The sequence below is a fragment of the Salvelinus alpinus genome, chromosome 14, assembly GCF_045679555.1.
Source record: "Salvelinus alpinus chromosome 14, SLU_Salpinus.1, whole genome shotgun sequence".
NCBI classification, from domain to species: Eukaryota; Metazoa; Chordata; class Actinopteri; order Salmoniformes; family Salmonidae; genus Salvelinus; species Salvelinus alpinus.
The window spans coordinates 17,953,925-17,980,839 of record NC_092099.1 but is presented as its reverse complement, the minus strand read 5'-3'; the positions used below and the strand labels follow the sequence as shown (position 1 = coordinate 17,980,839).

The 26,915-nt window shown below is 49.1% G+C and overlaps 1 protein-coding gene across 1 annotated transcript in view; it reads right to left on the bottom strand.

Annotated features, from left to right (window-relative positions):
- The window catches only part of bmpr2b (bone morphogenetic protein receptor, type II b (serine/threonine kinase)), a 164,820-nt gene that overhangs the window by 62,823 nt on the left and 75,082 nt on the right, over positions 1 to 26,915 (bottom strand). Inside the window, exons 4-6 of the mRNA XM_071340694.1 lie at positions 26,030 to 26,229; positions 18,885 to 19,115; positions 13,982 to 14,096 (exon numbers count right to left, since the gene is read on the bottom strand). Coding sequence (XP_071196795.1) covers positions 13,982 to 14,096; positions 18,885 to 19,115; positions 26,030 to 26,229 — 546 coding nt within the window. The remainder of the gene's footprint in view (positions 1 to 13,981; positions 14,097 to 18,884; positions 19,116 to 26,029; positions 26,230 to 26,915) is intronic.

Genomic DNA, 26,915 nt, shown 5'->3' with positions numbered 1-26,915 from the left:
GCCAGAGATAAGGGGCCAACCCAGGCCACAACCTAGTAGAGAACTAGACTAGATACAGCCAGAGATAAGGGGCCCACCCAGACCACAACCTAGTAGAGAACTAGACTAGATACAGCCAGAGATAAGGGGCCAACCCAGACCACAACCTAGTAGAGAACTAGACTAGATACAGCCAGAGATAAGGGACCAGACCACAACCTAGTGGAGAACTAGACTAGATACAGCCAGAGATAAGGGGCCAACCCAGACCACAACCTAGTAGAGAACTAGACTAGATACAGCCAGAGATAAGGGGCCAGACCACAACCTAGTAGAGAACTAGACTAGATACAGCCAGAGATAAGGGGCCAACCTAGACCACAACCTAGTAGAGAACTAGACTAGATACAGCCAGAGATAAGGGGCCAACCCAGACCACAACCTAGTAGAGAACTAGACTAGATACAGCCAGAGATAAGGGGCCAGACCACAACCTAGTAGAGAACTAGACTAGATACAGCCAGAGATAAGGGGCCAACCTAGACCACAACCTAGTAGAGAACTAGACTAGATACAGCCAGAGATAAGGGACTAGACCACAACCTAGTAGAGAACTAGACTAGATACAGCCAGAGATAAGGGGCCAACCTAGACCACAACCTAGTAGAGAACTAGACTAGATACAGCCAGAGATAAGGGACCAACCCAGACCACACCCTAGTAGAGAACTAGACTAGATACAGCCAGAGATAAGGGGCCAACCCAGACCACAACCTAGTAGAGAACTAGACTAGATACAGCCAGAGATAAGGGGCCAACCCAGACCACAACCTAGTAGAGAACTAGACTAGATACAGCCAGAGATAAGGGGCCAACCCAGACCACAACCTAGTAGAGAACTAGACTAGATACAGCCAGAGATAAGGGACCAGACCACAACCTAGTAGAGAACTAGACTAGATACAGCCAGAGATAAGGGACCAACCCAGACCATAACCTAGTAGAGAACTAGACTAGATACAGCCAGAGATAAGGGACCAGACCACAACCTAGTAGAGAACTAGACTAGATACAGCCAGAGATAAGGGGCCAACCTAGACCACAACCTAGTAGAGAACTAGACTAGATACAGCCAGAGATAAGGGACCAACCCAGACCACAACCTAGTAGAGAACTAGACTAGATACAGCCAGAGATAAGGGACCAGACCACAACCTAGTAGAGAACTAGACTAGATACAGCCAGAGATAAGGGGCCAACCCAGACCACAACCTAGTAGAAAACTAGACTAGATACAGCCAGAGATAAGGGGCCAACCCAGACCACAACCTAGTAGAGAACTAGACTAGATACAGCCAGAGATAAGGGGCCAACCCAGACCACAACCTAGTAGAGAACTAGACTAGATACAGCCAGAGATAAGGGCCAACCCAGACCACAACCTAGTAGAGAACTAGACTAGATACAGCCAGAGATAAGGGCCACCTCAGACCACAACCTAGTAGAGAACTAGACTAGATACAGCCAGAGATAAGAGGCCAACCCAGACCACAACCTAGTAGAGAACTAGACTAGATACAGCCAGAGATAAGGGGCCAACCCAGACCACAACCTAGTAGAGAACTAGACTAGATACAGCCAGAGATAAGGGGCCAACCCAGACCACAACCTAGTAGAGAACTAGACTAGATACAGCCAGAGATAAGGGGCCAACCCAGACCACAACCTAGTAGAGAACTAGACTAGATACAGCCAGAGATAAGGGACCAGACCACAACCTAGTAGAGAACTAGACTAGATACAGCCAGAGATAAGGGGCCAACCCAGGCCACAACCTAGTAGAGAACTAGACTAGATACAGCCAGAGATAAGGGACCAACCCAGACCACAACCTAGTAGAGAACTAGACTAGATACAGCCAGAGATAAGGGGCCCACCCAGACCACAACCTAGTAGAGAACTAGACTAGATACAGCCAGAGATAAGGGGCCAACCCAGACCACAACCTAGTAGAGAACTAGACTAGATACAGCCAGAGATAAGGGACCAGACCACAACCTAGTGGAGAACTAGACTAGATACAGCCAGAGATAAGGGGCCAACCCAGACCACAACCTAGTAGAGAACTAGACTAGATACAGCCAGAGATAAGGGACCAACCCAGACCACACCCTAGTAGAGAACTAGACTAGATACAGCCAGAGATAAGGGGCCAACCCAGACCACAACCTAGTAGAGAACTAGACTAGATACAGCCAGAGATAAGGGGCCAGACCACAACCTAGTAGAGAACTAGACTAGATACAGCCAGAGATAAGGGGCCAACCTAGACCACAACCTAGTAGAGAACTAGACTAGATACAGCCAGAGATAAGGGACTAGACCACAACCTAGTAGAGAACTAGACTAGATACAGCCAGAGATAAGGGGCCAACCTAGACCACAACCTAGTAGAGAACTAGACTAGATACAGCCAGAGATAAGGGACCAACCCAGACCACACCCTAGTAGAGAACTAGACTAGATACAGCCAGAGATAAGGGGCCAACCCAGACCACAACCTAGTAGAGAACTAGACTAGATACAGCCAGAGATAAGGGGCCAACCCAGACCACAACCTAGTAGAGAACTAGACTAGATACAGCCAGAGATAAGGGGCCAACCCAGACCACAACCTAGTAGAGAACTAGACTAGATACAGCCAGAGATAAGGGGCCAACCCAGACCACAACCTAGTAGAGAACTAGACTAGATACAGCCAGAGATAAGGGACCAACCCAGACCACAACCTAGTAGAGAACTAGACTAGATACAGCCAGAGATAAGGGGCCAACCCAGACCACAACCTAGTAGAGAACTAGACTAGATACAGCCAGAGATAAGGGGCCAACCCAGACCACAACCTAGTAGAGAACTAGACTAGATACAGCCAGAGATAAGGGACCAACCCAGACCACAACCTAGTAGAGAACTAGACTAGATACAGCCAGAGATAAGGGGCCAACCCAGACCACAACCTAGTAGAGAACTAGACTAGATACAGCCAGAGATAAGGGGCCAACCCAGACCACAACCTAGTAGAGAACTAGACTAGATACAGCCAGAGATAAGGGGCCAACCCAGACCACAACCTAGTAGAGAACTAGACTAGATACAGCCAGAGATAAGGGGCCAACCCAGACCACAACCTAGTAGAGAACTAGACTAGATACAGCCAGAGATAAGGGACCAACCCAGACCACAACCTAGTAGAGAACTAGACTAGATACAGCCAGAGATAAGGGACCAACCCAGACCACAACCTAGTAGAGAACTAGACTAGATACAGCCAGAGATAAGGGACCAGACCACAACCTAGTAGAGAACTAGACTAGATACAGCCAGAGATAAGGGGCCAACCCAGACCACAACCTAGTAGAGAACTAGACTAGATACAGCCAGAGATAAGGGGCCAACCCAGACCACAACCTAGTAGAGAACTAGACTAGATACAGCCAGAGATAAGGGGCCAACCCAGACCACAACCTAGTAGAGAACTAGACTAGATACAGCCAGAGATAAGGGGCCAACCCACAACCTAGTAGAGAACTAGACTAGATACAGCCAGAGATAAGGGGCCAACCCAGACCACAACCTAGTAGAGAACTAGACTAGATACAGCCAGAGATAAGGGACCAGACCACAACCTAGTAGAGAACTAGACTAGATACAGCCAGAGATAAGGGGCCAACCTAGACCACAACCTAGTAGAGAACTAGACTAGATACAGCCAGAGATAAGGGGCCAACCCAGACCACAACCTAGTAGAGAACTAGACTAGATACAGCCAGAGATAAGGGACCAACCTAGACCACAACCTAGTAGAGAACTAGACTAGATACAGCCAGAGATAAGGGACCAACCTAGACCACAACCTAGTAGAGAACTAGACTAGATACAGCCAGAGATAAGGGGCCAACCCAGACCACAACCTAGTAGAGAACTAGACTAGATACAGCCAGAGATAAGGGGCCAACCCAGACCACAACCTAGTAGAGAACTAGACTAGATACAGCCAGAGATAAAGGACCAACCCAGACCACAACCTAGTAGAGAACTAGACTAGATACAGCCAGAGATAAGGGGCCAACCCAGACCACAACCTAGTAGAGAACTAGACTAGATACAGCCAGAGATAAGGGACCAACCCAGACCACAACCTAGTAGAGAACTAGACTAGATACAGCCAGAGATAAGGGGCCAACCCAGACCACAACCTAGTAGAGAACTAGACTAGATACAGCCAGAGATAAGGGGCCAACCCAGACCACAACCCAGTAGAGAACTAGACTAGACTAGATACAGCCAGAGATAAGGGGCCAACCCAGACCACAACCTAGTAGAGAACTAGACTAGATACAGCCAGAGATAAGGGGCCAGACCACAACCTAGTAGAGAACTAGACTAGATACAGCCAGAGATAAGGGGCCAACCCAGACCACAACCTAGTAGAGAACTAGACTAGATACAGCCAGAGATAAGGGGCCAACCCAGACCACAACCTAGTAGAGAACTAGACTAGATACAGCCAGAGATAAGGGGCCAACCCAGACCACAACCTAGTAGAGAACTAGACTAGATACAGCCAGAGATAAGGGACCAACCCAGACTACAACCTAGTAGAGAACTAGACTAGATACAGCCAGAGATAAGGGGCCAACCCAGACCACAACCTAGTAGAGAACTAGACTAGATACAGCCAGAGATAAGGGGCCAACCCAGACCACAACCTAGTAGAGAACTAGACTAGATACAGCCAGAGATAAGGGACCAACCTAGACCACAACCTAGTAGAGAACTAGACTAGATACAGCCAGAGATAAGGGGCCAACCCAGACCACAACCTAGTAGAGAACTAGACTAGATACAGCCAGAGATAAGGGGCCAACCCAGACCACAACCTAGTAGAGAACTAGACTAGATACAGCCAGAGATAAGGGGCCAACCCAGACCACAACCTAGAGAACTAGACTAGACTAGATACAGCCAGAGATAAGGGGCCAGAGAAAGCCAAATGGCATCCTATTCCCTACATAGAGCCCATAGGGAACTATGGAGTACACTATGTAGGGAATAGGATGCTATGTAGGGAATAGGATGCTATGTAGGGAATAGGATGCTACGTAGGGAACAGGACGCTATGTAGGGAATAGGATGCTATGTTGGGAATAGGATGCTATGTTGGGAATAGGATGCTATGTAGGGAATAGGACGCTATGTAGGGAATATGATGCTATGTAGGGAATAGGACGCTATGTAGGGAATAGGACGCTATGTAGGGAATAGGATGCTATGTAGGTAATAGGATGCTATGTAGGGAATAGGATGCTATGTAGGGAATAGGATGCTATGTAGGGAATAGGACGCTATGTAGGGAATAGGACGCTATGTAGGGAATAGGACGCTATGTAGGGAATAGGATGCTATGTAGGTAATAGGATGCTATGTAGGGAATAGGATGCTATGTAGGGAATAGGATGCTATGTAGGGAATAGGATGCTATGTAGGGAATAGGACGCTATGTAGGGAATAGGACGCTATGTAGGGAATAGGACGCTATGTAGAGAATAGGATACTATGTAGGGAATAGGATACTATGTAGGGAATAGGACGCTATGTAGGGAATAGGACGCTATGTAGGGAATAGGACGCTATGTAGGGAATAGGACGCTACGTAGGGAATAGGACGCTATGTAGGGAATAGGACACAATGTAGGGAATAGGATGCTATGTAGGGAATAGGACGCTATGTAGGGAATTGGACGCTACGTAGGGAATAGGACGCTATGTAGGGAATAGGACACTATCTAGGGAATAGGACGCTATGTAGGGAATAGGATGCCATGTTGGGACGTAAGCTGACAGAAACCTTTATTGGCCATTAAAATTATATTTATTTCTTTGTTATAAACATTTAAGAAACACAAGCAAATATGTGATAGATTACCAAATAACACAAGCAAATATGTGATACGTTAACTAATAACGCAAATAAACACGTGATACATTAACTAATAACACAAAGGAACATGTGATGCATTAACTAATAACACAAGTAAACACGTAATACATTTAAGGAATAAGGCCCGAGGAGGTGTGGTATATGGCCAATATACCGGTTAAGGGCTGTTCTTAAGCACGACGCAACGCAGAGTGCCTGGATACAGCCATTAGCCGTGGAATATTGGCCAATCATGAAAGCCCCCCCGAGGTGCCTTATTATTATTAACTGTTTACCAACGTAATTAGAGCAGTAAAAATACATGTTTTGTCGTATCCATGGTATACGGTCTGATATACCACGGCTGTCAGCCAATCAGCACTCAGGGCTCGAACCACCCAATTAATAATAAATAATAACATGTGATACATTAACTAATAACGTGTTACGAAACCAACAGCAACCCTACGGATACAGTCACACTGGCGTTGTCACAGGGGCTTAGTCCTAGCTACAGGGTCTGTAACCTGACTGTCTAGAGGTCCTAGCTACATGGTCTGTAACCTGACTGTCTAGAGGTCCTAGCTACAGGGTCTGTAACCTGACTGTCTAGAGGTCCTAGCTACATGGTCTGTAACCTGACTGTCTAGAGGTCCTAGCTACATGGTCTGTAACCTGACTGTCTAGAGGTCCTAGCTACAGGGTCTGTAACCTGACTGTCTAGAGGTCCTAGCTACATGGTCTGTAACCTGACTGTCTAGATGTCCTAGCTACATGGTCTGTAACCTGACTGTCTAGAGGTCCTAGCTACATGGTCTGTAACCTGACTGTCTAGAGGTCCTAGCTACATGGTCTGTAACCTGACTGTCTAGGGGTCCTAGCTACAGGGTCTGTAACCTGACTGTCTAGGGGTCCTAGCTACAGGGTCTGTAACCTGACTGTCTAGAGGTCCTAGCTACATGGTCTGTAACCTGACTGTCTAGGGGTCCTAGCTACAGGGTCTGTAACCTGACTGTCTAGAGGTCCTAGCTACATGGTCTGTAACCTGACTGTCTAGAGGTCCTAGCTACATGGTCTGTAACCTGACTGTCTAGAGGTCCTAGCTACATGGTCTGTAACCTGACTGTCTAGAGGTCCTAGCTACAGGGTCTGTAACCTGACTGTCTAGAGGTCCTAGCTACATGGTCTGTAACCTGACTGTCTAGAGGTCCTAGCTACATGGTCTGTAACCTGACTGTCTAGGGGTCCTAGCTACAGGGTCTGTAACCTGACTGTCTAGGGGTCCTAGCTACAGGGTCTGTAACCTGACTGTCTAGAGGTCCTAGCTACATGGTCTGTAACCTGACTGTCTAGAGGTCCTAGCTACATGGTCTGTAACCTGACTGTCTAGAGGTCCTAGCTACATGGTCTGTAACCTGACTGTCTAGAGGTCCTAGCTACAGGGTCTGTAACCTGACTGTCTAGAGGTCCTAGCTACATGGTCTGTAACCTGACTGTCTAGAGGTCCTAGCTACAGGGTCTGTAACCTGACTGTCTAGGGGTCCTAGCTACATGGTCTGTAACCTGACTGTCTAGAGGTCCTAGCTACAGGGTCTGTAACCTGACTGTCTAGAGGTCCTAGCTACATGGTCTGTAACCTGACTGTCTAGAGGTCCTAGCTACATGGTCTGTAACCTGACTGTCTAGAGGTCCTAGCTACATGGTCTGTAACCTGACTGTCTAGAGGTCCTAGCTACATGGTCTGTAACCTGACTGTCTAGGGGTCCTAGTTACATGGTCTGTAACCTGACTGTCTAGGGGTCCTAGTTACATGGTCTGTAACCTGACTCATTATGTCTAGGGGTCCTAGCTACAGGGTCTGTAACCTGACTGTCTAGGGGTCCTAGCTACATGGTCTGTAACCTGACTGTCTAGGGGTCCTAGCTACATGGTCTGTAACCTGACTGCCTAGAGGTCCTAGCTACATGGTCTGTAACCTGACTGTCTAGGGGTCCTAGCTACATGGTCTGTAACCTGACTGCCTAGAGGTCCTAGCTACATGGTCTGTAACCTGACTGTCTAGAGGTCCTAGTTACAGGGTCTGTAACCTGACTGTCTAGGGGTCCTAGTTACATGGTCTGTAACCTGACTGTCTAGAGGTCCTAGTTACATGGTCTGTAACCTGACTGTCTAGAGGTCCTAGTTACATGGTCTGTAACCTGACTGTCTAGAGGTCCTAGTTACATGGTCTGTAACCTGATTGTCTAGGGGTCCTAGCTACAGGGTCTGTAACCTGACTGTCTAGAGGTCCTAGCTACAGGGTCTGTAACCTGACTGTCTAGAGGTCCTAGCTACAGGGTCTGTAACCTGACTGTCTAGGGGTCCTAGTTACATGGTCTGTAACCTGACTGTCTAGGGGTCCTAGTTACATGGTCTGTAACCTGACTCATTATGTCTAGGGGTCCTAGTTACATGGTCTGTAACCTGACTCATTATGTCTAGGGGTCCTAGTTACATGGTCTGTAACCTGACTCATTATGTCTAGGGGTCCTAGTTACATGGTCTGTAACCTGACTCATTATGTCTAGAGGTCCTAGTTACATGGTCTGTAACCTGACTGTCTAGGGGTCCTAGCTACATGGTCTGTAACCTGACTCATTATGTCTAGGGGTCCTAGCTACAGGGTCTGTAACCTGACTGTCTAGGGGTCCTAGCTACATGGTCTGTAACCTGACTGTCTAGAGGTCCTAGCTACATGGTCTGTAACCTGACTGTCTAGAGGTCCTAGCTACAGGGTCTGTAACCTGACTGTCTAGAGGTCCTAGCTACATGGTCTGTAACCTGACTGTCTAGAGGTCCTAGCTACATGATCTGTAACCTGACTGTCTAGAGGTCCTAGTTACATGGTCTGTAACCTGACTGTCTAGAGGTCCTAGTTACATGGTCTGTAACCTGACTGTCTAGAGGTCCTAGCTACATGGTCTGTAACCTGACTGTCTAGAGGTCCTAGTTACAGGGTCTGTAACCTGACTGTCTAGAGGTCCTAGCTACATGATCTGTAACCTGACTGTCTAGAGGTCCTAGTTACATGGTCTGTAACCTGACTGTCTAGAGGTCCTAGCTACATGGTCTGTAACCTGACTGTCTAGAGGTCCTAGTTACATGGTCTGTAACCTGACTGTCTAGAGGTCCTAGCTACATGGTCTGTAACCTGACTGTCTAGAGGTCCTAGCTACAGGGTCTGTAACCTGACTGTCTAGAGGTCCTCGCTACATGGTCTGTAACCTGACTGTCAAGGGGTCCTAGCTACATGGTCTGTATCCTGACTGTCTAGAGGTCCTAGTTACATGGTCTGTAACCTGACTCACTATGTCTAGGGGTCCTAGTTACATGGTCTGTAACCTGACTCACTATGTCTAGGGGTCCTAGCTACATGGTCTGTAACCTGACTGTCTAGAGGTCCTAGTTACATGGTCTGTAACCTGACTCACTATGTCTAGGGGTCCTAGCTACATGGTCTGTAACCTGACTGTCTAGAGGTCCTAGCTACATGGTCTGTAACCTGACTGTCTAGAGGTCCTAGTTACATGGTCTGTAACCTGACTGTCTAGGGGTCCTAGCTACATGGTCTGTAACCTGACTGTCTAGAGGTCCTAGCTACATGGTCTGTAACCTGACTGTCTAGAGGTCCTAGTTACAGGGTCTGTAACCTGACTGTCTAGAGGTCCTAGCTACATGATCTGTAACCTGACTGTCTAGAGGTCCTAGTTACATGGTCTGTAACCTGACTGTCTAGAGGTCCTAGCTACATGGTCTGCAACCTGACTGTCTAGAGGTCCTAGCTACATGGTCTGTAACCTGACTGTCTAGAGGTCCTAGCTACAGGGTCTGTAACCTGACTGTCTAGAGGTCCTAGCTACAGGGTCTGTAACCTGACTGTCTAGAGGTCCTAGCTACATGGTCTGTAACCTGACTGTCTAGAGGTCCTAGCTACATGGTCTGTAACCTGACTGTCTAGAGGTCCTAGCTACATGGTCTGTAACCTGACTGTCTAGAGGTCCTAGCTACATGGTCTGTAACCTAACTGTCTAGAGGTCCTAGCTACAGGGTCTGTATCCTGACTGTCTAGAGGTCCTAGTTACATGGTCTGTAACCTGACTCACTATGTCTAGGGGTCCTAGTTACATGGTCTGTAACCTGACTCACTATGTCTAGGGGTCCTAGCTACATGGTCTGTAACCTGACTGTCTAGAGGTCCTAGTTACATGGTCTGTAACCTGACTCACTATGTCTAGGGGTCCTAGCTACATGGTCTGTAACCTGACTGTCTAGAGGTCCTAGCTACATGGTCTGTAACCTGACTGTCTAGAGGTCCTAGTTACATGGTCTGTAACCTGACTGTCTAGGGGTCCTAGCTACATGGTCTGTAACCTGACTGTCTAGAGGTCCTAGCTACATGGTCTGTAACCTGACTGTCTAGAGGTCCTAGTTACAGGGTCTGTAACCTGACTGTCTAGAGGTCCTAGCTACATGATCTGTAACCTGACTGTCTAGAGGTCCTAGTTACATGGTCTGTAACCTGACTGTCTAGAGGTCCTAGCTACATGGTCTGCAACCTGACTGTCTAGAGGTCCTAGCTACATGGTCTGTAACCTGACTGTCTAGAGGTCCTAGCTACAGGGTCTGTAACCTGACTGTCTAGAGGTCCTAGCTACAGGGTCTGTAACCTGACTGTCTAGAGGTCCTAGCTACATGGTCTGTAACCTGACTGTCTAGAGGTCCTAGCTACATGGTCTGTAACCTGACTGTCTAGAGGTCCTAGCTACAGGGTCTGTATCCTGACTGTCTAGAGGTCCTAGTTACATGGTCTGTAACCTGACTCACTATGTCTAGGGGTCCTAGTTACATGGTCTGTAACCTGACTCACTATGTCTAGGGGTCCTAGCTACATGGTCTGTAACCTGACTGTCTAGAGGTCCTAGTTACATGGTCTGTAACCTGACTGTCTAGAGGTCCTAGCTACATGGTCTGTAACCTGACTGTCTAGAGGTCCTAGCTACATGGTCTGTAACCTGACTGTCTAGAGGTCCTAGCTACATGGTCTGTAACCTGACTGTCTAGAGGTCCTAGCTACAGGGTCTGTATCCTGACTGTCTAGAGGTCCTAGTTACATGGTCTGTAACCTGACTTACTATGTCTAGGGGTCCTAGTTACATGGTCTGTAACCTGACTCACTATGTCTAGGGGTCCTAGCTACATGGTCTGTAACCTGACTGTCTAGAGGTCCTAGTTACATGGTCTGTAACCTGACTCACTATGTCTAGGGGTCCTAGCTACATGGTCTGTAACCTGACTGTCTAGAGGTCCTAGCTACATGGTCTGTAACCTGACTGTCTAGAGGTCCTAGTTACATGGTCTGTAACCTGACTGTCTAGGGGTCCTAGCTACATGGTCTGTAACCTGACTGTCTAGAGGTCCTAGCTACATGGTCTGTAACCTGACTGTCTAGAGGTCCTAGCTACAGGGTCTGTAACCTGACTGTCTAGAGGTCCTAGCTACATGGTCTGTAACCTGACTGTCTAGAGGTCCTAGCTACATGGTCTGTAACCTGACTGTCTAGGGGTCCTAGCTGCATGGTCTGTAACCTGACTGTCTAGAGGTCCTAGCTACATGGTCTGTAACCTGACTGTCTAGGGGTCCTAGTTACATGGTCTGTAACCTGAATGAATGTGTGCATTTATGTGAGAAATCAGCATTTGAGAACCGTGTTGGATTCCTTTAAGTCCATGACCAGCTCGGTCTTGACTCCTTTGGGTTGGTGAGCCCAAGAGGAATGTTCTGATGGTGACCGAAACAAATAGATACAAAAAGGACAACTAGAAACAGGCACGCCTAAAGGACCACTAGAAACAGGCATGCCTAAAGGACCACTAGAAACAGGCATGCCTAAAGGACCACTAGAAACAGGCATGCCTAAAGGACCACAAGACACAGGCATGCCTAAAGGACAACTAGAAACAGGCATGCCTAAAGGACCACTAGAAACAGGCATGCCTAAAGGACCACTAGAAACAGGCACGCCTAAAGGACCACTAGAAACAGGCACGCCTAAAGGACCACTAGAAACAGGCACGCCTAAAGGACAACTGGAAACAGGCATGCCTAAAGGACCACTAGAAACAGGCATGCCTAAAGGACCACTAGAAACAGGCATGCCTAAAGGACCACTAGAAACAGGCACGCCTAAAGGACCACTAGAAACAGGCATGCCTAAAGGACAACTAGAAACAGGCATGCCTAAAGGACCACTAAAAACAGGCATGCCTAAAGGACCACTAGAAACAGGCATGCCTAAAGGACCACTAGAAACAGGCACGCCTAAAGGACCACTAGAAATAGGCATGCCTAAAGGACAACTGGAAACAGGCACGCCTAAAGGACCACTAGAAACAGGCATGCCTAAAGGACCACTAGAAACAGGCATGCCTAAAGGACAACTAGAAACAGGCATGCCTAAAGGACAACTAGAAACAGGCATGCCTAAAGGACCACTAGAAACAGGCACGCCTAAAGGACCACTAGAAACAGGCACGCCTAAAGGACCACTAGAAACAGACATGCCTAAAGGACCACTAGAAACAGGCATGCCTAAAGGACCACTAGAAACAGGCATGCCTAAAGGACCACTAGAAACAGGCATGCCTAAAGGACAACTAGAAACAGGCATGCCTAAAGGACCACTAGAAACAGGCATGCCTAAAGGACCACTAGAAACAGGCATGCCTAAAGGACCACTAGAAACAGGCATGCCTAAAGGACCACTAGAAACAGGCACGCCTAAAGGACCACTAGAAACAGGCATGCCTAAAGGACAACTGGAAACAGGCACGCCTAAAGGACCACTAGAAACAGGCATGCCTAAAGGACCACTAGAAACAGGCATGCCTAAAGGACAACTAGAAACAGGCATGCCTAAAGGACAACTAGAAACAGGCATGCCTAAAGGACCACTAGAAACAGGCACGCCTAAAGGACCACTAGAAACAGGCACGCCTAAAGGACCACTAGAAACAGACATGCCTAAAGGACCACTAGAAACAGGCATGCCTAAAGGACCACTAGAAACAGGCATGCCTAAAGGACCACTAGAAACAGACACGCCTAAAGGACCACTAGAAACAGACACGCCTAAAGGACCACTAGAAACAGGCATGCCTAAAGGACCACTAGAAACAGGCATGCCTAAAGGACCACTAGAAACAGGCATGCCTAAAGGACCACTAGAAACAGGCATGCCTAAAGGACCACTAGAAACAGAAGAAAAAACCTGATGGCCACCAAACCAACCAGCCACCTCACAGCTCTCAAACAGGGACCCTGATTAACAATCCCTAATTGCTTATGAACCAGGCTCAGCACATATACAAGGCTGCTGCTGCCCCCTGGGGGACAGAGTGTGGAAGAGGTAGTGTGCTGTCTAAACTACCTAACCATTTCCCGAACATGTGATGCATGTCTGTAAGCAGACAATGAAATATGTATGGGCAAATCCATATTAACAGTGATGTGGAGACTCCGATTTTTCACTTTTAAAATGTACGTCAAACACAAACCAATGATTGCAAAGTTAAACAAACCATACGAGTCTTAATAATAGTTTTTTTTGGAACTGTCTGTTTCCTGAAAACACATGAATCTTCACACACACACACACACACACACACGTGAAGGCAGTAAAACTCCTCCTCAGTGATTAATCACATTCTGAAGCCTTGACGACGGGAGATAGTGTTTCACTGGGGCTGTCTGAGCATGTAAATTAAATTAAGGGGTGTGACGGTGAGTGAGAATAGTGAGTGTTTGTTTCTGTGCTTGTGTGTGTGTGTGTGTGTGTGTGTGTGTGTGTGTGTGTGTGTGTGTGTGTGTGTGTGTGTGTGTGTGTGTGTGTGTGTGTGTGTGTGTGTGTGTGTGTGTGTGTGTGTGCGCGTCCGTGTACGTCTGTGTGCTTGTGCACTCCCCAGTGTGTGTGAAGGTGACTCCTACCTCCTCTCAGCAGCTCAGTGTGCAGGTAGGCCAGCCCCCGTGTGACAGAGTGTGTGAGGCGACAACAGCTGACCCAGTCTCCTGTCTGTAGACTCAGGTACTGACACAGAGAACCCTGGAGAGGAGGACAACAACATGACTTCACTGTTTCATTGTAGACACACGGTTGTCAGCTCACATCCCAACAGATTTTTACAGAGGAAGAGGAGGAGGAACAGGAACAGGAGGAGGAAGAGGAGGAGGAACAGGATGAAGAGGAGGAGGAAAAGCTGGAGGAGGAGGAAGAGGAGGACAACAACATGACTTTACTGTTTCATTTTAGACACATGGTTGTCAGCTCACATCCCACCAGATTTTTACAGAGGAAGAAGAGGACGATGAGGAAGAGGTGGAGGAGGAAGAAGAAGAGGAAGTGGAAGAGGTGGAGGAGGAAGAGGAGGAGAGGAGGAGGAAGAGTTGGATGAGGAAGAAGAGGGGTGGAGGAGGAAAAGGAAGAGGAGGAAGAAGAGATGGAGGAGGAGGAAGAGGAGAGGAAGAGGTTGAGGAGGAAGAGGAAGTGATGGAGGAGGAAGAGGAGAGGAAGAGGTTGAGGAGGAAGAGGAAGTGATGGAGGAGGAAGAGGAAGTGGTGGAGGAGGAAGAGGAAGAGCAATCAAACCACATAACATCATGGAGAACAGCATCACTGGAGTCTGGGAGGTATATGTTATACACACTGCTGAACTGAGGACTACGTCTACGTTCCAAATGGGACCCTATTCCTTATGGGTACTGGTCAAAAGTAGTCCACTATATAGGGAATAGGGTGCAATTTGAGACACCGGCTATGACGCACAGCCACAGAGAAAGAGAACAGTGAGAGTCCAAGGACCTGAGGAATATAGTCAATTAGAACTATGTTATATTACGACAGAACAGACACATCATGAGCCCTGGTTGTCATGGTGACAGAATGGCTACAGTAACACTACTCTCATCAGGGGGGAAGAGAGAGAGAGAGAGAGAGAGAGAGAGAGAGAGAGAGAGAGAGAGAGAGAGAGAGAGAGAGAGAGAGAGAGAGAGAGAAAGAGAAAGAGAGAGAAAACGAAAGAAAGAAAGAGAGAACGAAAGAAAGAGAGAACGAAAGAAAGAGAACGAAAGAAAGAGAGAAAGAGAGAGAGAAAGAGAGAAAACGAGAGAGAGAGAAAGAGAAAACGAAAGAAAGAAAGAGAGAGAACGAAAGAAAGAGCGAGAGAGAGAGAACGAAAGAAAGAAAGAGAGAGAACGAAAGAAAGAAAGAGAAAACGAAATAAAGAGAACGAAAGAAAGAAAGAGAGAGAGAAAGAGAGAAAACGAGAGAGAGAGAAAGAAAAAAAGAAAGAAAGAAAGAGAGAGAACGAAAGAAAGAGCGAGAGAGAGAGAACGAAAGAAAGAAAGAGAGAGAACGAAAGAAAGAAAGAGAGAAAGAAAGAGAGAGACCCCAATACGGAGTGTTTTACCAATATCTTTACACAACAATCTACTGATCTACAGTCTACTGATCTACAGTCTACTGATCTACAGTCTACTGATCTACAGTCTACTGATCTACAGTCTACTTATCTACAGTCTACTGATCTACAGTCTACTGATCTACAGTCTACTGATCTACAGTCTACTGATCTACAGTCTACTGATCTACAGTCTACTGATCTACAGTCTACTGATCTACAGTCTACTTATCTACAGTCTACTGATCTACAGTCTACTGATCTACAGTCTACTGATCTACTGATCTACAGTCTACTTATCTACAGTCTACTTATCTACAGTCTACTTAGCAGAATTTGATAGAAGCAGCGTTATGTTCTGTAGTTCTGTATTTAATAGAAGCAGCGTTATGTTCTGTAGTTCTGTATTTGATAGAAGCAGTGTTATGTTCTGTAGTTCTGTATCTGATAGAAGCAGCGTTGTGTTCTGTAGTTCTGTATCTGATAGAAGCAGCGTTATGTTCTGTAGTTCTGTATTTGATAGAAGCAGAGTTGTGTTCTGTAGTTCTGTATCTGATAGAAGCAGCGTTATGTTCTGTAGTTCTGTATTTGATAGAAGCAGCGTTATGTTCTGTAGTTCTGTATTTAATAGAAGCAGCGTTATGTTCTGTAGTTCTGTATTTAATAGAAGCAGCGTTATGTTCTGTATTTCTGTATTTAATAGAAGCAGCGTTATGTTCTGTAGTTCTGTATTTAATAGAAGCAGCGTTATGTTCTGTATTTAATAGAAGCAGCGTTATGTTCTGTAGTTCTGTATTTGATAGAAGCAGCGTTATGTTCTGTATTTGATAGAAGCAGCGTTATGTTCTGTAGTTCTGTATTTAATAGAAGCAGCGTTGTGTTCTGTAGTTCTGTATCTGATAGAAGCAGCGTTATGTTCTGTATTTGATAGAAGCAGCGTTATGTTCTGTAGTTCTGTATTTAATAGAAGCAGCGTTATGTTCTGTAGTTCTGTATTTAATAGAAGCAGCGTTATGTTCTGTATTTGATAGAAGCAGCGTTATGTTCTGTAGTTCTGTATTTAATAGAAGCAGCGTTATGTTCTGTAGTTCTGTATTTAATAGAAGCAGCGTTATGTTCTGTAGTTCTGTATCTGATAGAAGCAGCGTTATGTTCTGTATTTGATAGAAGCAGCGTTGTGTTCTGTAGTTCTGTATCTGATAGACGCAGCAGAGGTGTGAGTTAATGTGCTGTGTGTCTGGCACTGAGCTGGTTAAGTTAGTCTGGGAACAGAGACATACAGATGTAATGGAGAGATATGATATGCTGTGGGCTGACAGACAAGAAAACAAACAGTCATTCCAGACAATGTGTATGTGTGTGTGTGTGTGTGTGCGTGCGCGTATCTGCGTCTGTGTCTATAGAAGGAAACAGGCGTTACCCTCAAACAGCAGGGTCACAATAACATTACTAATATAGAAGGAGGAGCGAGCGAGGAGAGAGGATAGAGAGGAGAGAGAGAGGAGAGAGCGAGCGAGAGAGCGAGCGAGAGAGCGAGCGAGAGAGCGAGAGAGAGAGCGAGAGAGAGAGCGAGAGAGCGAGAGAGCGAGAGAGAGAGAGAGAGAGAGAGAGAGAGAGAGAGAGAGAGAGAGAGAGAGAGAGAGAGAGAGAGAGAGAGAGCGAGAGAGAGCGAGAGCGAGAGCGAGAGAGAGCGAGAGCAATATATATATATAGTATATACACTGCTCAAAAAAATAAAGGGAACACTTAAACAACACAATGTAACTCCAAGTCAATCACACTTCTGTGAAATCAAACTGTCCACTTAGGAAGCAACACTGATTGACAATAAATTTCACATGCTGTTATGCAAATGGAATAGACAAAAGGTGGAAATTATAGGCAATTAGCAAGACACCCCCAATAAAGGAGTGGTTCTGCAGGTGGTGACCACAGACAACTTCTCAGTTCCTATTCTTCCTGGCTGATGTTTTGGTCACTTTTGAATGCTGGCGGTGCTTTCACTCTAGTGGTAGCATGAGACGGAGTCTACAACCCACACAAGTGGCTCAGGTAGTGCAGCTCATCCAGGATGGCACATCAATGCGAGCTGTGGCAAGAAGGTTTGCTGTGTCTGTCAGCGTAGTGTCCAGAGCATGGAGGCGCTACCAGGAGACAGGCCAGTACATCAGGAGACGTGGAGGAGGCCGTAGGAGGGCAACAACCCAGCAGCAGGACCGCTACCTCCGCCTTTGTGCAAGGAGGAGCACTGCCAGAGCCCTGCAAAATGACCTCCAGCAGGCCACAAATGTGCATGTGCACAACACAGCTTTATATAACTATACCCTGAAGAGGCCATCAGAGACCAGTAGAGCCTAGTAGAACCAAGCAGAACCCTGTAGAGGCCAGCAGAGACCAGTAGAGCCTAGTAGAACCCAGTAGAGCCTAGTAGAACCCAGCAGAACCCTATAGAGGCCAGCAGAGACCAGTAGAGCCTAGTAGAACCAAGCAGAACCCTGAAGAGGCCATCAGAGACCAGTAGAGCCTAGTAGAACCCAGTAGAGCCTAGTAGAACCCAGCAGAACCCTGAAGAGGCCATCAGAGACCAGTAGAGCCTAGTAGAACAATGCAGAACCCTGTAGAGGCCAGCAGAGACCAGTAGAGCCTAGTAGAACCCAGTAGAGCCTAGTAGAACCCAGCAGAACCCTGAAGAGGCCATCAGAGACCAGTAGAGCCTAGTAGAACCAAGCAGAACCCTGTAGAGGCCAGCAGAGACCAGTAGAGCCTAGTAGAACCCAGTAGAGCCTAGTAGAACCCAGCAGAACCCTGAAGAGGCCATCAGAGACCAGTAGAGCCTAGTAGAACCCAGCAGAACCCTGAAGAGGCCATCAGAGACCAGTAGAGCCTAGTAGAACCCATCAGAACCCTGAAGAGGCCATCAGAGACCAGTAGAACCCAGTAGAACCCAGCAGAACCCTGAAGAGGCCATCAGAGACCAGTAGAACCCAGTAGAACCCAGCAGAACCCTGAAGAGGCCATCAGAGACCAGTAGAACCCAGTAGAACCCAGCAGAAACCTGAAGAGGCCATCAGAGGCCATCAGAGACCAGTAGAACCCAGTAGAACCCAGTAGAACCCAGTAGAACCCTGAAGAGGCCATCAGAGACCAGTAGAACCCAGTAGAACCCAGCAGAACCCTTTAGAGGCCATCAGAGACCAGTAGAGCCTAGTAGAACCCAGTAGAGCCTAGTAGAACCCAGCAGAACCCTGAAGAGGCCATCAGAGACCAGTAGAACCCAGTAGAACCCAGCAGAACCCTTGAGGCCATCAGAGACCAGTAGAACCCAGTATAACCCAGTAGAGGCCAGTAGAACCCAGTAGAACCAAGCAGAACCCTGAAGAGGCCATCAGAGACCAGTAGAACCCAGTAGAACCCAGTAGAGGCCAGTATACTCACATGAGGGTAGTACTCCATGACCAGCAGGTACTCCATGCGTCCGTCGGCTGTGAGTCTCTCGTCTCCAACGATGAAGCGGGCGATGTTATCGTGCTCCAGCAGGGGGACACGGTAGATGGCTCGCTCGTTAACAAAGTTCTGGCGGTTCTGGTAGGTGAACATCTTGACTGCCACGGTACGCTCGTCTAGAGAACCCTTATACACGGAGCCATACCGCCCTCGACCAATCAACTGGGAGGTGGACGTGAGAGAGGGAGAAAGAGAGAGGGGGTAGATGGAGAGGGACAGGGAGAAAGAGAGAGGGGGTAGATGGAGAGGGACAGGGAGAAAGAGAGAGGGGGTAGATGGAGAGGGACAGGGAGAAAGAGAGAGGGACAGGGAGATGGAGAGGGACAGGGAGAAAGAGAGAGGGACAGGGAGATGGAGAGGGACAGGGAGAAAGAGAGAGGGACAGGGAGTGGGACAGGGAGAAAGAGAGAGGGACAGGGAGATGGAGAGGGACAGGGAGAAAGAGAGAGGGACAGGGAGATGGAGAGGGACAGGGAGAAAGAGAGAGGGACAGGGAGATGGAGAGGGACAGGGAGAAAGAGAGAGGGACAGGGAGATGGAGAGGGACAGGGAGATGGAGAGGGACAGGGAGAAAGAGAGAGGGACAGGGAGATGGAGAGGGACAGGGAGAAAGAGAGAGGGGGTAGATGGAGAGGGACAGGGAGAAAGAGAGAGGGGGTAGATGGAGAGGGACAGGGAGAAAGAGAGAGGGACAGGGAGATGGAGAGGGACAGGGAGAAAGAGAGAGGGACAGGGAGATGGAGAGGGACAGGGAGAAAGAGAGAGGGACAGGGAGATGGAGAGGGACAGGGAGAAAGAGAGAGGGACAGGGAGATGGAGAGGGACAGGGAGAAAGAGAGAGGGACAGGGAGATGGAGAGGGACAGGGAGAAAGAGAGGGGGACAGGGAGAAAGAGAGGGGGACAGGGAGATGGAGAGGGACAGGGAGAAAGAGAGAGGGACAGGGAGATGGAGAGGGACAGGGAGAAAGAGAGAGGGACAGGGAGATGGAGAGGGACAGGGAGAAAGAGAGAGGGACAGGGAGAAAGAGAGAGGGACAGGGAGATGGAGAGGGAGAAAGAGAGAGGGGGTAGATGGAGAGGGACAGGGAGAAAGTGACAGAAAGATGGTTTGAGACATAAACAGACAAAGGGATTTCAAGACAGTGTCAGTCATTTCTATAAGCAGGGCAACACAGCAGCTGTTTAATGAGACAGCGCCAGTGAGAAAAATGGTTACCACAGATCTAAGAAGAGAGAGTAATGTAACCTGACCTCTAAACCCCATACTCCACCATCTCACCTCTAACCCCATACTCCACCACCTCACCTCTAACCCCATACTCCACCACCTCTAACCCCATACTCCACCACCTCTAAACCCCATACTCCACCATCTCACCTCTAAACCCCATACTCCACCATCTCACCTCTAACCCCCATACTCCACCACCTCACCTCTAACCCCATACTCCACCATCTCACCTCTAACCCCATACTCCACCACCTCACCTCTAACCCCATACTCCACCACCTCTAACCCCATACTCCACCACCTCACCTCTAACCCCATACTCCACCACCTCACCTCTAACCCCATACTCCACCACCTCACCTCTAACCCCATACTCCACCACCTCATCTCTAACCCCATACTCCACCACCTCACCTCTAACCCCATACTCCACCACCTCACCTCTAACCCCATACTCCACCACCCCACCTCTAAACCCCATACTCCACCATCCCACCTCTAACCCCATACTCCACCATCTCACCTCTAACCCCATACTCCACCATCTCACCTCTAACCCCCATACTCCACCATCTCACCTCTAACCCCATACTCCACCACCTCTAACCCCATACTCCACCATCTCACCTCTAACCCCCATACTCCACCACCTCACCTCTAACCCCATACTCCACCATCTCACCTCTAACCCCATACTCCACCATCTCACCTCTAACCCCCATACTCCACCACCTCACCTCTAACCCCATACTCCACCATCTCACCTCTAACCCCATACTCCACCATCTCACCTCTAACCCCATACTCCACCATCTCACCTCTAACCCCCATACTCCACCACCTCACCTCTAACCCCATACTCCACCACCTCTAACCCCATACTCCACCATCTCACCTCTAACCCCCATACTCCACCACCTCACCTCTAACCCCATACTCCACCATCTCACCTCTAACCCCATACTCCACCATCTCACCTCTAACCCCCATACTCCACCACCTCACCTCTAACCCCATACTCCACCATCTCACCTCTAACCCCATACTCCACCATCTCACCTCTAACCCCATACTCCACCATCTCACCTCTAACCCCCATACTCCACCACCTCACCTCTAACCCCATACTCCACCACCTCACCTCTAACCCCATACTCCACCATCTCACCTCTAAACCCCATACTCCACCACCTCTAACCCCATACTCCACCACCTCTAACCCCATACTCCACCACCTCACCTCTAACCCCATACTCCACCATCTCACCTCTAACCCCCATACTCCACCACCTCACCTCTAACCCCATACTCCACCATCTCACCTCTAACCCCATACTCCACCATCTCACCTCTAACCCCATACTCCACCATCTCACCTCTAACCCCATACTCCACCATCCCACCTCTAACCCCATACTCCACCACCTCTAACCCCATACTCCACCACCTCTAACCCCCATACTCCACCACCTCTAACCCCATACTCCACCATCTCACCTCTAACCCCATACTCCACCATCTCACCTCTAAACCCCATACTCCACCACCCCACCTCTAACCCCATACTCCACCATCTCACCTCTAACCCCATACTCCACCACCTCACCTCTAAACCCCATACTCCACCACCTCACCTCTAACCCCATACTCCACCATCCCACCTCTAACCCCATACTCCACCACCTCTAACCCCATACTCCACCATCTCACCTCTAAACCCCATACTCCACCATCTCACCTCTAACCCCATACTCCACCATCTCACCTCTAACCCCATACTCCACCACCTCACCTCTAACCCCATACTCCACCACCTCACCTCTAACCCCATACTCCACCACCTCACCTCTAACCCCATACTCCACCATCCCACCTCTAACCCCATACTCCACCACCTCTAACCCCATACTCCACCATCTCACCTCTAACCCCCATACTCCACCACCTCTAACCCCATACTCCACCATCTCACCTCTAACCCCATACTCCACCACCTCACCTCTAACCCCATACTCCACCACCTCTAACCCCATACTCCACCATCTCACCTCTAACCCCATACTCCACCATCTCACCTCTAACCCCATACTCCACCACCTCTAACCCCATACTCCACCATCCCACCTCTAACCCCATACTCCACCACCTCTAACCCCATACTCCACCATCTCACCTCTAACCCCATACTCCACCATCTCACCTCTAACCCCATACTCCACCATCTCACCTCTAACCCCATACTCCACCATCTCACCTCTAACCCCATACTCCACCATCTCACCTCTAACCCCCATACTCCACCACCTCACCTCTAACCCCATACTCCACCACCTCTAACCCCATACTCCACCATCTCACCTCTAACCCCATACTCCACCATCTCACCTCTAACCCCCATACTCCACCATCTCACCTCTAACCCCATACTCCACCACCTCACCTCTAACCCCATACTCCACCATCTCTAACCCCATACTCCACCATCTCTAACCCCATACTCCACCACCTCACCTCTAACCCCATACTCCACCACCTCACCTCTAACCCCATACTCCACCACCTCACCTCTAACCCCATACTCCACCATCTCTAACCCCATACTCCACCATCTCTAACCCCATACTCCACCACCTCACCTCTAACCCCATACTCCACCACCCCACCTCTAACCCCCATACTCCACCATCTCACCTCTCGCCCCATACTCCACCACCTCTAACCCCATACTCCACCACCCCACCTCTAAACCCCATACTCCACCATCTCACCTCTAACCCCCATACTCCACCATCTCACCTCTAACCCCATACTCCACCATCTCACCTCTAACCCCATACTCCACCACCTCACCTCTAACCCCCATACTCCACCACCTCTAACCCCATACTCCACCATCTCACCTCTAACCCCATACTCCACCACCTCACCTCTAACCCCATACTCCACCATCTCACCTCTAACCCCATACTCCACCACCTCACCTCTAACCCCATACTCCACCACCTCTAACCCCCATACTCCACCACCTCACCTCTAACCCCCATACTCCACCACCTCACCTCTAACCCCCATACTCCACCACCTCTAACCCCATACTCCACCATCTCACCTCTAACCCCATACTCCACCACCTCACCTCTAACCCCATACTCCACCATCTCACCTCTAACCCCATACTCCACCACCTCACCTCTAACCCCATACTCCACCACCTCTAACCCCATACTCCACCACCTCACCTCTAACCCCATACTCCACCATCTCACCTCTAACCCCATACTCCACCATCTCACCTCTAACCCCATACTCCACCACCTCACCTCTAAACCCCATACTCCACCACCTCACCTCTAACCCCATACTCCACCATCTCACCTCTAACCCCATACTCCACCATCTCACCTCTAACCCCATACTCCACCATCTCACCTCTAACCCCATACTCCACCATCTCACCTCTAAACCCCATACTCCACCACCTCTAACCCCATACTCCACCACCTCTAACCCCATACTCCACCATCTCACCTCTAACCCCATACTCCACCACCTCTAACCCCATACTCCACCACCTCACCTCTAACCCCATACTCCACCATCTCACCTCTAACCCCATACTCCACCACCTCACCTCTAACCCCATACTCCACCATCTCACCTCTAACCCCATACTCCACCATCCCACCTCTAACCCCATACTCCACCACCTCACCTCTAACCCCCATACTCCACCACCTCACCTCTAACCCCATACTCCACCATCTCACCTCTAACCCCCATACTCCACCACCTCACCTCTAACCCCATACTCCACCACCTCACCTCTAACCCCATACTCCACCACCTCACCTCTAACCCCATACTCCACCATCTCACCTCTAACCCCATACTCCACCACCTCTAACCCCATACTCCACCATCTCACCTCTAACCCCATACTCCACCACCTCACCTCTAACCCCCATACTCCACCACCTCACCTCTAACCCCATACTCCACCATCTCACCTCTAACCCCATACTCCACCATCTCACCTCTAACCCCATACTCCACCACCTCACCTCTAACCCCCATACTCCACCACCTCACCTCTAACCCCATACTCCACCATCTCACCTCTAACCCCATACTCCACCACCTCACCTCTAACCCCATACTCCACCACCTCTAACCCCATACTCCACCATCTCACCTCTAACCCCCATACTCCACCACCTCACCTCTAACCCCATACTCCACCACCTCACCTCTAACCCCATACTCCACCATCCCACCTCTAACCCCCATACTCCACCACCTCACCTCTAACCCCATACTCCACCATCTCACCTCTAACCCCATACTCCACCACCTCACCTCTAACCCCCATACTCCACCACCTCACCTCTAACCCCATACTCCACCACCTCTAACCCCCATACTCCACCATCTCACCTCTAACCCCATACTCCACCACCTCACCTCTAACCCCATACTCCACCACCTCTAACCCCCATACTCCACCATCTCACCTCTAACCCCATACTCCACCACCTCACCTCTAACCCCATACTCCACCACCTCTAACCCCATACTCCACCATCTCACCTCTAACCCCCATACTCCACCATCCCACCTCTAACCCCATACTCCACCACCTCACCTCTAACCCCATACTCCACCACCTCACCTCTAACCCCATACTCCACCATCCCACCTCTAACCCCCATACTCCACCATCTCACCTCTCGCCCCATACTCCACCACCTCTAACCCCATACTCCACCACCTCTAACCCCATACTCCGCCATCTCACCTCTAAACCCCATACTCCACCATCTCACCTCTAAACCCCATACTCCACCACCTCACCTCTAACCCCATACTCCACCACCTCTAACCCCCATACTCCACCATCTCACCTCTAACCCCATACTCCACCATCTCACCTCTAACCCCATACTCCACCATCCCACCTCTAACCCCATACTCCACCACCCCACCTCTAAACCCCATACTCCACCACCTCACCTCTAACCCCATACTCCACCACCTCTAACCCCATACTCCACCATCTCACCTCTAACCCCCATACTCCACCATCTCACCTCTAACCCCCATACTCCACCACCTCACCTCTAACCCCATACTCCACCATCTCACCTCTAACCCCATACTCCACCACCTCTAACCCCATACTCCACCACCTCACCTCTAACCCCATACTCCACCACCTCACCTCTAACCCCATACTCCACCACCTCACCTCTAACCCCATACTCCACCACCTCACCTCTAACCCCATACTCCACCACCTCACCTCTAACCCCATACTCCACCACCTCACCTCTAACCCCATACTCCACCACCTCACCTCTAACCCCATACTCCACCACCTCACCTCTAACCCCATACTCCACCACCTCACCTCTAACCCCCATACTCCACCACCTCACCTCTAACCCCCATACTCCACCACCTCACCTCTAACCCCCATACTCCACCACCTCACCTCTAACCCCCATACTCCACCACCTCACCTCTAACCCCATACTCCACCACCTCACCTCTAACCCCATACTCCACCACCTCACCTCTAACCCCCATACTCCACCACCTCACCTCTAACCCCCATACTCCACCACCTCACCTCTAACCCCCATACTCCACCACCTCACCTCTAACCCCCATACTCCACCACCTCACCTCTAACCCCCATACTCCACCACCTCACCTCTAACCCCATACTCCACCATCTCACCTCTAACCCCATACTCCACCACCCCACCTCTAACCCCCATACTCCACCACCTCTAACCCCATACTCCACCATCTCACCTCTAACCCCATACTCCACCACCTCACCTCTAGTAGTTTAAGGCTGTCCAGGTCGAGGCTGGGCTCTGAGGCTGCTGCCTCCATCATGTCCATGTTGTGTAGTCCCTGTTTCCTGTCTCCACTCAGCATGCGGTACCCGAAGAAGAGCGCCACGATCAGCACCGCTACTATGGAGACAGACGCCAGGGCGATCACGATGGTCTCCTCGCGGTACAGCGGCCGCGGGTCTGGGAATGATGACATCACAGGGTTAGGGGGTGACATCATCACAAGCAGGGTCAGGGGTTAGGGGCCGGAGACATGGTAAGTGTTAGGTATTGTAGGGCACTATAAAATCTGGTGTATTTTTGCCTGATTCTGTTTTTCCCAAATTTTTGCTCTAAAAAAAATATATTTTATTTTTACAACTAAATTGGTCCACTACAATGCTTAAACCACAACGTGAGACCACTTTTGAGGTCTGGGAAAAATACAATACATCTAGATTATTGGGTGTAGTTTCACTTTAATTCCAGAGCGCACCAGCAAGAGACCGTTAATTGGTTAGCTTTGCGCTTCTGTAGCGCTCGTGTGATGGCCACTAGAGTGATGCAAATAATCCTGGTATCATTCAGCCAGGTAGGCAACAGGCTACTTTATAGTTAACATTTAATTAAAAAGGTTTTATGGGGAAAACCTTTCCATCTCTACCAGAAGGTTATCGTTAGCATCATCGCTAACAGCTACACAACGTGTAGACATATGCGTGCACAGCACCACACACACACACACACACACACACACACACACACACACACACACACACACACACACACACACACACACACACACACACACACACACACACACACACACACACACACACACACACCTGTGCCGTTTTAAAAAGTTACAAGGAAATACGAATCAATGA